General features: G+C 40.3%; 1 protein-coding gene across 1 annotated transcript; it reads right to left on the bottom strand.

Moving 5' to 3' along the window:
* Positions 1 to 9,240: 9,240 nt before the first annotated feature.
* LOC125044037 lies at positions 9,241 to 9,778 on the bottom strand. The gene is made up of 2 exons (XM_047640481.1): positions 9,391 to 9,778; positions 9,241 to 9,296 (listed from the first exon to the last, which is right to left on the bottom strand). Exons 1-2 carry the CDS (start codon positions 9,776 to 9,778, stop codon positions 9,241 to 9,243), a joined length of 444 nt encoding a protein of 147 aa, XP_047496437.1.
* Positions 9,779 to 12,500: the final 2,722 nt, after the last annotated feature.

Raw genomic sequence — 12,500 nt, 5'->3', positions numbered from 1 at the left:
ATATAACACAGGACGAATGTTTCGGAAAGACTTTATGTTTACCAAATAGGCCAAGCGCGTATGATGGAGAGTTATACAAATCTTCTTGAACAGCTATTTGGAAATGTTGGACCAAATTCGTTGAATTCGTTACATTAATCTCGGCTGATCTTAGAAATGGATTACATTATGAAAGATGGATAGATATTTTGTCTGCCTTATTGAAAAAGCATAAATGTTTTTAAGGAAATATAACCAGTCATAACAGTCTTTCATCATTGGCATTACATCCAGTTCATCTGTAAAGTCTTATTTTTTTAAATGTATTAATTTTCAAAAGATTGTGCTACATTTTTTTTTTTTTTCACCACAGGCATTTCCTTTTGCATATCAGAGGCGTGGAAATTTAAATTCTGGATTAAAATTCAATTTAAGATTAAAGACTGCTGTCGTTGTGGTTTGTGAAATATGAAAATATTAGGTTCTTTCATTATATATAAGCATTCAGTATACATTATTTTAGGAAAGTTAATCACAAAGAAATGACACGAAATCAAGTAGAAAATCGGTTGGATTTTTTTAACACGATTTTTAGGAGTGAGAAATGGGTTGTCCTTTTTTTCTTAGTCATATAAGATAAATGCCAAATCTCAAGAACTAATGAGCCTTTTTTTAAAGTTGTCAAGTTGGAGTAAACATCAAGCTCTTGTGGTGTGCTAAACCAATTTGTCAGAGAAATCACTGAATAAGATAACTTTCACGGTTGTTTTCGGTCCCAAAATATAAAAAGGTGTCTTATAAGAAACACGTTATATTTGTTAAGTTGCAGTTAAGTTCGATTAGTTTATTAGTATATACGTGTAGAAAGTGTCAAAGAGCTCTATCAGGTGTGTGTGTGTGCGCGCGCGCGCGCGTTCGTGTGTGTGTGCTTGCGTGTGTGCGTTCGTGTGTTCGTTCGTGTGTGTGTGGGTGTATTTTTTTTTTTTTTTTTTTTTTTTCTTTTTCTTTCATCCCGCTCATTTGCCGATTTCCGGTCGCCCGTTTCATGAGCGGGACTGCTGAGTTATGCCTCGCCCATTTCGTAGTACCTCCTCCTTTTATGCCTTAGGTCTTGTCACGTGATCTTGACATTAGATCGGTTCTTGCACCTCGATTAACGCCCCCCCCCCCCCTCCCTTTCTCCTTCAGACGTGAACTTAACTATAATTAGTTCCTGGTTTATGAGAATAAAATTAAATAAATATCGTCATCATCATTATGGTTATCATTTCTATATTATCTTTATATATATTATATATTTTATTGATATCATTATAACTCCCAAAACCGTCATCTTGTTAATAATAGTAATGCTGATAATAACAACAATAATAAATATCACTCATATTAATTACTGTTATTATCATGAAGGAGCTAAACTCTGGTCACACAAAAGCAAAAAGTTCACATTAATGTTCCTTGGTTTGATGACATATAGATATACAAACATTGGAAAATGCATAATTAAATCTGTTTTTCTCACTCACTATAAGGAAAGCAAACTTGACTTAGCAAATGTATTCATACTAACCGAGAGCTTTTTTTTTTTTTCATGGCAGCAACATCCACAAGGCCTGCGCAGTCGCCTGTTAATAATCATTATAGTCATACAGTTTACCTATCAACGATCACTCCAAAGAGCCCTGTTTTGAGTCTTCTACATCCACGGAGTCCAGGGCAAGGACTAGCGCCGCAGACTGCATGGCGCTGCGTGGGAAAGTGACAGGTGTGGATCAAGCTCCCGTTACATGCCTTTTAATAACGAGGAAACAAAGTTGTGTAAAAAATGATACATAAATAAATGAATAAATAAATAAATAACAAATGATAATAATAATGATAAAGGATAGATGGCTGAAACAGGGGAACTGACACGTGATTTCCATGATATTGTTAAGAACATTATTGCTCTTTCTTATTCTGTCTTCCTCTGTTTTGTCTCCTCGTAGAGTTGGTCATCTGTGTTTGTACTCAGAAGGGAATTACGTTTATTGTTTTATTCTTTACAAAGTCACGTATGTATGCGATTATGAGCAATGAACATGGTAAGTGTGCCTTTTTTACATTATGTTTCAAAAGTTTCCTTTGAAATACTCCTCGGGTCTCTTTGACAAAGTTAAATTTTTACTGAGGAAATTAATAGAGATAGCTAGAAAGAACTACCTATATATTTGTGTACGAGCGTTATAATGTATGAATAAGAATTAATATCTAATATAATATGTATTTTACCGGTTTCAAATATATCTTCGTTAGAAATACAATTTATCTATATCTGACGAAGATATATTCGAAATCGGTTGTATACATCGCTTGTGAAATTATTCTTTCTCATGCATACCTTTCACAGATTTTGTCGCAAGGAATATGGTTCATGGGTGCTGCATTTTTTTTTTTTTTTTTTTTTTTAATCGGTTTATTTATTTATTTATTATACGTACAGACGAGAGCTTGTTACTGCTTATGTAATGTGCAATTACCACATGTAAACTTTAGCCTTTCTGTAGCACTCAGTAATTTTATATACAGAAGCCGAGTGTATGCATCTAGCTTTCTTTTTTATCTCTCTCAGGTTAGTTTAGATTCTTTTTATCATACATTGCGAAGTGGCTAAAAAACAATAACTTTAGTAGTTAATTCAATGGATGTTAAAATTATATTTGTGAATAAATAGATTTCCTTTGAGGTTTTATTATATCAAATTCACATAAGGACGACCGAAGCACGTTTCATGCCATACAAGAGAATTTTTACGTGACTTTGTAAAGAATAAAAAAATAAATACAATTCACTTCTGAGTACAAACACAGCTGAACAACTAAACGAGGAGACAAAACAGAGGAAGACAGAAAGATAAAGAATAATAATATCCCAACAATATCATCAAAAACACTGACCATTTCAAGGTTAAACGTGTCAATGCCCCTGTTTCGGCAATATATCCTTTATTGTTACTATAATCCTTTATTCATTTTTTTTTTTTTTTTTTTTTTATACAGCACAGTTTCCTCGTCATTAAAAGGCATGTGTATATAACAGCAGCTTGATTCACACCTGTCACTTTCCCACGCTGTGCCATGCAGTCTGCGGTGCTAGTCTGTGCCCTTGGCCTTTTGCAGCGTCTGGGTCCGTGGATATAAAAGCCTCAAAACAGGGATCTTTGCAGTGATCGTCGATAGGTAAACTGTTTTTTTTTTTTTTTTTTTTTTTTTTTTTTTTTTTTGGATTTCTTGGCTATCAACCAGCGGCACATGGCCAAGGTTATTAAGCCAATGGATCCTATTTATTCTATCAATCTATATAAGGTCATAAAGTTTTGTCTCCCTTAGAAAAGCAATTACTTTAGTTATTATTTTTTCATTATCGGATAATAGATTTGATGTTGTGAATGGTATATTGTTTATTCTGCAGTAATTTTTTATGGTTTGTCTGTTATTATTGAATTTATGGCAGGTTATGAGGATATGGGCTATTGTAAGATGGCTTGTGCAATGGGGGCATTGTGGAGGGAATCTTTTTTCGATGTATGGTGTGAGGTGGGTGAGTCTTGTGGCGTTTGTTCTTAGGCGTGCCAACACCACCTCTTCTCTTCTTTCTCTTCTGTGGGAGGTGTCCCACGGCTCTATTGTGTTCTTGATTTTGTTTGTGAGTTGGAGGTTGGTCCACTCACTTTGCCACAGGAGATGTATTTTTGCTTTTATAAGAGACACAAAACACCTGAGATCTGTACGAACTATGGTAGTGTCCAGATCGCCAGTTGACCCGGCTAGTTTGTCAGCCTGTTCATTACCATGGATACCAGAGTGACCTGGTACCCATATCAGTTTGATTGATTTGTTGGCACCGTGTAACTTACGAATGATATTACCAAGCAATTCATTTTTAGTGGTTTCTAAGGATTTAATAGCTTTAAGTGAACTTAATGAATCTGAAAAAATGACTATTCTATCGTGGGTCGTCGATAGAGCAAAATCAATAGCTTTGTCAATGGCAAAAAGTTCAGCAAGAAAGATCGATGTATGATTCGGCAGTCTAAACTTTAGTTCACATTCAGTCGACCATACACCCGCACCCACACCCTCATTTGTCTTGGAGCCGTCGGTATATATATGAAAAAAGGATAAATGCTTAATAAGGATCTCTCTAAACCGCTGGCGTACCTCACCCTCCGGCGCCATGGCCTTAGCTGATGGAAGCCAAGCTTCCATGATGGAACAATTGGGTGTTTCCCATGGCGCTATGTTTGACTGAACCAGGGTATCAATAGTAGAGAGATCTATACCGACTTTCTCGACGAGGTCGTGGAGTCTCGTGGCAAAGGGCCTAATGCCTCCATTGCCATTGGGATGGCTCGGGTATCGAGCCACCTTAGCGGCATAGGTCAGGGCTAATTGGCCGCGTCTGAGTCGGAGGGGAGGTACTCCTGACTCCACCTCAAGACGCTCGAGCCGAGTGCACTTCAGGGCTCCAAGACACACACGTAAACAGGCATTCTGCACAGCATCCAATCCTTTCAAACTTGTTTTCGATGCCGAATCATACACGATTGACCCATAATCTACTTTAGACCTAACCAGGGCTTTATATATCATTAGCAAAGACTTCCTATCAGCTCCCCATTTATTACCAGCAATGCACTTTAATAAATTTAGTGCTCTTTGACATTTATTCTTTAACTGACCAATGTGGTCTTTCCAATTAAGTGTACAGTCAAAGAGTAGACCAAGAAATCTAGCAGAATTTTGAATGGGTATTGGGTGGTTATCTAAAGTTAGTCTGATATTTGGTATCTTTCTATGTGAAAAAATTACCCCAATACTCTTTCTAATGGAAAACTTAAAACCCCACTGGAGGCCCCAGTTATGAATCATATCCAATGCGAGTTGGATACGATTTGCCGAGAACTCTGCATTGTTGCTGGAATGCCACAATGCACAATCATCGGCGTACAGTGAGTATGTAAGATTTCGAGGGGGAGCTGGTAGGATGTCATTAATCATACATAGAAATAATGTTGGCGACAAGACACTTCCTTGTGGGACCCCGTTTGCCTGGACGAAAATGTCCGAAAAAGTGACATTGTCGGAAAAAAGTTTGACAGAGAACGTTCTGTCAGAAATGAAATTTTGAATAAAACAAGGCAAGTTTCCACGTAATCCGAAAGCATAAAGTTTTCTGAGTAGGCCATATCGCCATGTCATGTCGTAGGCTTTTTCTATATCTAAAAATACTGAAATCAAAAAATCTTTTTTGGCAATTGCCTCTTGAATATGACTGTCCAGCTTTACTAGTTGATCGAGAGTTTGGCGTCCCTTTCGGAAGCCGCACTGCTCGTCAACTAGTAAATTACTGCTATTTAAAAAATGCAATAGCCTACTATTAACAATTCGTTCCATGACCTTGCATAAGCAACTTGTCAACGCAATTGGTCGGTAGGAGATGGCAGTTCTGGGATTACCCCCTCCTTTCAATACAGGAATGATGTGGGCGAAGTGCCATGAGTTTGGAAAAGTGTGGCTTTTCCAAATTTCATTGTACACTTCTAGCAACTTAATCATGTCATCATGATTAAGATGCTTCATCATCTCATATCGAATCTCATCGGGGCCCGGGGATGTTCCTCTACAGGCTTCTAGGGCTCGGACAAGCTCATTCATTGTTAGGTCTTTATTATAATCAAAGTCATCTCCTGTGGCAAAGTGAATAGGCTGCAGCTCAGCGGCTTCCTTGGTGGGCAGGAAAGCAGGATGGTAGTTTGCCGAGCTGCTTGTATAAGAGAACTGCCTGGCGAGTACATTAGCAATGTCTTTTGGTGAATCGAAATTTGTTCCCTCGTGGATGATGTTTTTAATTTTGCAGGATGTTTTGTTTTTATTATTTTTTTTGACAGTGGACCAAACCTCTGATATTTTTGTATTACTATTGATTGTAGAGACAAAGCTACGCCAGGAGTCTCTTTTAGCTTGTCTAATTACTCTACGAGCCCTAGCTCTTGCTAGTTTGTAGTTGCAAAAGTTCTCATTATTGATGTTATTTTTGAAAAGCCTGTAGGCCTTATTGCGTCGGCACAGCGCCCTGCGGCAATCTGGTGTCCACCATGGAACTCTATGCTTAACGCTATCTGTCGAAGTTTTAGGAATGGATAGCAAAGCTGCTTCTAAAATCGAATTCTGAATATTGTTTACTTTATCATCAATGGTTTCTCCAACAAGTTCGAGCTTGACGCTCCTTGTGAAGGCGACCCAGTCTGCTCTTTTTACGTTAAATTTAGGCGCTGAAGGCGTTCTTGCTGTGTCGCATGAATATTTAATCAAAATAGGAAGATGATCGCTTCCCAACGAGTCGTCAATGGTGTGCCACAGGCACTTGGCTGCTACTGATGATGAGACCAGTGATAAGTCTATAAAGCTCAAATTCCCGGTATTATCGTCTACCCGTGTTGGGCTACCATCGTTCAGAAGGACTAAATCAGAGTCGTTAATCAGCTTAACTACTTGCTCACCTCTACCATCCGCCCGCAGGGAACCCCATAATGTATGATGAGCATTAAAATCACCTAAAATTACTTTATTTTGTGGCAGACTATCCTGAAGAGCAAAGAGCTCATCATAAATTACCACTTTATCAGGGGGACAATAAACCGAACATGTAGCCAGATACGTGTTATTGATTTTTACTTTGCATGCGACAACCTCCAAAGTAGAATCAATAATCACTTCTGTAAAAGGGAGGCTTTGGTGGATGTACATGGCGACTCCGCCTCCACCCCTACCCTCACGATCCTTCCGACACAAATGGTAGTTTCTGAGTGATACGACCTCGTCGCAGACGAGGTTGTTTAAGTGTGTTTCTTGTAAGACTATAATATCGGGAGCATAGGACGAGGCTAATAATCTGAGGTCGTTTACTTTAGATCTAATACTTCGACAGTTCCATTGTATAATGGTTAACGCGATGATTACGTTTTATGGGGTTTGGAAGTGCCTTGTCCGCCAGTTTTAATTTTCTTTTTCTGGGAGGGAGGTTCGTCCTCCTCTCCCTCGCTACCCAGGGGCCTTCCATGGGTATTTTTGGAGACAGTAGCCTCCATGTCCTGCGTCTCGCTGCCAGGGAGACGCCCGGTGGAGGATGATCTACTTCGAGAAGCAGACCAAACACCAGACGAAGTCCTAGCAGGAGCCGCCTGGACGAGAAGGTGCGATCCAGACTGTGTTTTGGTATCATCCTCCTTATGATGCTGCTGCTTTTGCTGGGTTGATTCAGCAATTTGTTGAATTGTATCTTTCAATTCTTTGATTTGACTCATTAATTCCTTGACCGTTTCCTTTAATTCAGCAATTTCTTTATCCTTAGCTGCAAGTTCCTGACTGATGCCGTTTGCACTGGAAGTGTTGTTAGTTGCTGCTGAGGCGTAGGAAGTATTGGGTTTGCTGGTCAAACCTTCAACTTTCCTCTTGGCTTCACGGTAACTAACATCATGTCCTCTCATGTATGCTAATATTTCAGTCTCCTTCTTCAAGCTGCTGCACTCAGCAGAGCCAGATTGATGGGGACCTCCACAGTTAGCACACTTGAGCGTTTTCTCAGTACATACAGCAGTGTCATGTTCTCCAGCACATTTACCACAAGTAAATTTACTAGTATCTTTGTCATTGCATCGTAATGAGGTGTGTCCAAATTTTTGGCATCTATTACAGCGCATAGGTTTTTGAATGTAAGGTCGCACTTGGACACGTTCATATCCAACCGTGACATACTCAGGAATTTTACTCGAAGCAAAAGTCAAAAAGCACAATCCGGTTTTTGTTCGCACATTCCCGTCTTTCTTGGTCATGCAGTTCACGTCCACTACGCTTTGGTCCTTCATATTTTCCAGAATTTCACTCTCCTCCATTGTCCTCAAATCCCTGCTAAAGATTACTCCCTTGCAGGTATTGGGGCCAATGGGGATAGTTACGTTGACCTTCAAATCATGAATCTGCGTCAGTTTAAGCAAGTCCTTAATCTGGGAGTTGAATTGCACTTTTACAAGGAGACTACCATCTCGCAATTTCTTGACAAAATCAAAATCGCCGTCCACTTGACCATCAAGGACCTTCTTGATGATGAAGGGGCTCACATTCAAAAGCGATTGATTTTCATTCACGCATTTGACAGTCAGATACCTTGCATTCTGTGGAGGGATGGAAAAGAATCGTCGTTCACGTTTGTCAGCAGTAGGGGTTCCGTTGTTCAAGGTCGTATTGGTCGTAGGCGAGTCATGGGTCGTCCCCCCTCCTTGAGGAGGAGGAGGGTTGTTAGCCGCGGGATCAATCATGCTGGGTATCGGACCGAGTCCGACCCCTGGGCCCGTGCCCGTTGTCCTGAAGGGACCAGTTAACCCTTAACTATCGTTGAACAACCTAACAGCAATAGCTAAGAGAAGAGTGTGGCAGTTTCCGTCCTCTACCCCCCCAGTGGAATCCTGGTTGCGTTCTCCAGTACCAAAGAGGGATCGAGTTATGTGGAAGACACCTCCTTACCGCCGAACTTGCCTAGTGCGAAGGGCGGTAATTCGATGCCCACCCCCCAAGCGAATACGGGAGCCCACAAGGGTACTCCGGTAGGCTCAGGGAAGTCACATGAAGAGAGGAAGAGAATTCAGAATAAAGAGAAAAGTGCGCCCAAAGGACGCCCCAGACTACTGGGCCTCCCTACCCAGGGGTCAAGGCCCGTAAGGGCTGCCCTGGTGTAGAAGAGAGCTGCGGGTCTGAGGTGGGGTGCTGACTACGCCTACTGTAGTCTCGTGTGACCTGCAAAATCAATGCACTGAAGGTGCAGGCAAAGCACAAAATGCTGAAAAAATCAGATTTACTCTACGTAAATTACGTTAAATAGCGAGACGAGAGGCCCCGGACACCAGGGTAGCTCCTGTGGCACAAGGCTTGGGTCTATTGCTGCTGCGTCTGAAAAGAGAGGTCCGAGCTGGTTAGAGTCTCGTTCACGAGTGAGGTAAACTGTATGACTATAATGATTATTCGTAGGCGACCGCGCGGACTTTGTGGATGTTGCTACCATTCCATGTATAAATGACATCGGTTATTTTAATATATTTGCATAGTCAAGTTGCTTCCTGGATATTGCCTTACGTGCCTTTACTCATGTATGCTCTTAAATAGTGCTTTTGATGAATGGTCCCTCATTAAGAGACATTACTGTATGATTTTAAATACGCCTTTTCTTTCAAAATATGAACCTCGAAATCACTATGTCCTTTGCAATGAAGTCAGGGACAAACTCTGGAAAATGTATTATATTTTTCTAAGCCGCCAGAGCTGGGTCGTCGGGGCACCACGATGGACGCGCGTCTGGACAGCTCCCTTCACTGCTTACGATCCTTGGCCTGGACTCGGGTAGTGGCAAAGCCAGCTCCCGTCCATTCCTTGATGTGGTCTATCCATTTCTTTTTCTGTCCGCCTCTCCTTCTGTCACTTTTAACTGTTCCCTGGAGAATGGTCTTGGCCAGTCCTGAGGATCTTGTGACGTGGCCATACCACTGCAGTTTTCGTCTTCTGAAGGTTGATAAGAGCTCTTGTTGAGGTCCTATGCGATCTGGGATGATTTTGCGCACTTCTTCATTTGTCGCATAGACTCTGTAGCTGAAGCCAAGTATCCTCGTGTAGCACCGCATTTCCACAGCCTGGATTTTCCTATCTAACTCAGCTGTGAGAGTCCATGTCTCGCATGCGTGGAGGAAAATAGAGATGACCAGTGCATGCATCTGATTTCAGAGTCACATTTTTGTCTTTCAATATAGGTTTCAGTTTGGCAAGTGCGGCTGTGGTCTGGGCTATTCTAATCCTGATCTCTGGACTTGATCCTTCATCTGATATGACAGCCCCCCATCTGATATGACAGCCCCCAGGTATTTGTATTTAGTTACAGACTCGAGTTTTTGACCGCTGATGGTGATGTCCGAGATGAGGCCGTGGGGATTGTTGGTCATTATCTTTGTCTTTTCTGCACTAATTTCCATTCCGTCCTTGGTATATGTTGTGTCTAGACGGTTGACCAAGTCTCTGAGTTCTTACTCTTTTCCAGCTAACCCATCTATATCGAGGTGCAAGAACCGATCTAAGGCCAAGATCACGTGACAAGACCTAAGGCATTAAAGCAGGAGGTTCTTATGAGGAATGTGAAATGGGCGAGGCATAACTCAGCAGTCCCGCTCATGAAACGGGCGACCGGAACTCGGCAAATGAGCGGGATGAAAGAAAGAAAAGAAAAGAAAAGAAATAAAAATAAAAAAAAAAACACATCAACACTCGATAGATCTCTTTGGTACCTTCCACACGTATATACTAATAAACTAATCAAATTTAACTGCATCTTAACAAATATATTGAAGACTTTTTTATGTATTGGGACCTTGGAAGTTATCTAATTGTGGGATTTCTATAACAAATTGGTTTTTAGCATACCACAAGAGGATAAACAACCTTTTCTTAGCACCCCAGCGTCGCCACAACAATTGGGAAATACAGGGGATACAAAGACCATGTTCGGAGACGATTATTGACAACGGATTATAGACATTTCACTGACATCATCGTGACAACGGTGCAGTAAAAACCCTGTGAACCTGCTCAGTAAAAAAAAAAAAAAAAAAAAAAAAAAAAAAAAAAGTTAACCAAAAACAAAAATAAAGTAAAATCAAATAAGAACATGCATGATCACCTTTCTCGCCAATGATAATAATGATGATGATGATGCTGAAGATGATAATAATGACAGTAATAATAACAGTAATGACAATATATATATATTTTTTTCATTTGTTCTAACGGTTATTCTTGGTGTGATAGGCTGTCTGTTTCGTTTTGCTTCTAAATTATTCAAAGAATGAATAAAAACGATAGAAATGGGAAGTTAAACACGCGGACCGCCACACTCCAATGTCCTGCTAATTTCGTACAGTATTTTAGAATAGTTGGTCGATTTACACGATTGATTAAGGCAGGGCTTCGTCTTTTTAAGATTGTCACTTACATTCTTACAGCTTTTTAAAATTATTTTTACATTTTATATGAATTTTTCGTCTCGTCGACTTCACAGCCATGCTCTAGAGCAGGGGTACTCAACTGGCGGACCGCGGTCCGGATCCGGACCTTCTGAGTGTTGCAGTTGGACCTCAGACCCCAGGAAGAGAAAATTCTAGTTAAATAGCATGAAGGTCCTGGTGAAAGTATCTTGCAAGTTTTTTTTTTTGGTCGACTATGACTATATATATACAGCCAGGGTCTTTTTTTCAGGGAAAATTATGAGATTGTTTTCTTTTTTATATTTCATGTAATAAAAATTTCCGGACCTATGCGTACATTGGAGCTTGTCTAACTGGACCTTTGCTTATAATAGTTGAATAGCCCTGCTCTAGAGGGTCGAACTGTTCGAAGCAAAGGAGGAAAACTCGTGACACACAGCAATATAAAGTTTTATAAATATACGTGTCACACACCCACACAATATATGTGTGTGTGTGTGTGTGTGTGTGTGGGTGTGTGTGTGTGTTTGTGTGTGTGTGTGTGTGTGTGTGCATATATATGATTATATATATAAATACACAAATTTACATCAATATACATATATATATATATATATATACACACACGCACACACACACATATATATATATAATATATTTACACACAGATACATAGACTACACATATATATGTGTATATATACACATGCACATGTGTATCATATATATGTGTGTGTGTGTTTATGTATACACACATACAAACATGGATAGACATATAGATAGATATCTAACAAGTAAAAGTATCATTTTCGTACAGTGATAAGAGAATGTCTGAACAGGAGCGTTTATGTTGATGCATGCACGTGTTCACTCACGGGCAGGGAAATCGAGAGCGTCACGGTTTCAGAAAATGCATGACATTTACCAAACATTTAATTCCAATGGCTTATAAGTACGTAAATGCCTCTGTGCATGATATAAAGAGGAAGACAGAGGTTCAGGACAGACACTGATTCGAGAAACCCTCACTCGTACACACCCTCGTCCAGCCAGCAACATGAAGTCTTCGCTCCTCGTCCTCGTCCTCGCCGTTGCTGTCCTCGTGGCCGCGGAGGAGAAAAAGAACAAGGCGGAGATTAAGTCTGAGAAGAAGGACGGGTGAGTTGCTTTCGCTTTCTCGTAGAGAGTCTTTTTTTTATTGGAGGTGGGGAGGGGAGGACCGCCTTTTGACATAACTTTAATACTCCATGACGTTATATTCTTGGAAAAAATAAGAATAAAATACGGATAACCCCATCGATGATAATGTAAATAACAGCGATGATAGTAATGATCAAATCTATAAATAATCTATAAACGGAATTAGCCTGCCTATCTGTTGCTAAAGCTCATCCCTTTACAGCAAAGAGAAAACCGATGTCAAAAAAGAGAACAGACTCAACGAACCTTTCAGCGTCGATGCC

This window comes from Penaeus chinensis, chromosome 35, assembly GCF_019202785.1.
Source record: "Penaeus chinensis breed Huanghai No. 1 chromosome 35, ASM1920278v2, whole genome shotgun sequence".
NCBI lineage: Eukaryota > Metazoa > Arthropoda > Malacostraca > Decapoda > Penaeidae > Penaeus > Penaeus chinensis.
Note: the sequence above shows the minus strand (reverse complement) of the source record. Positions and strands in the feature narration are given on the sequence as shown.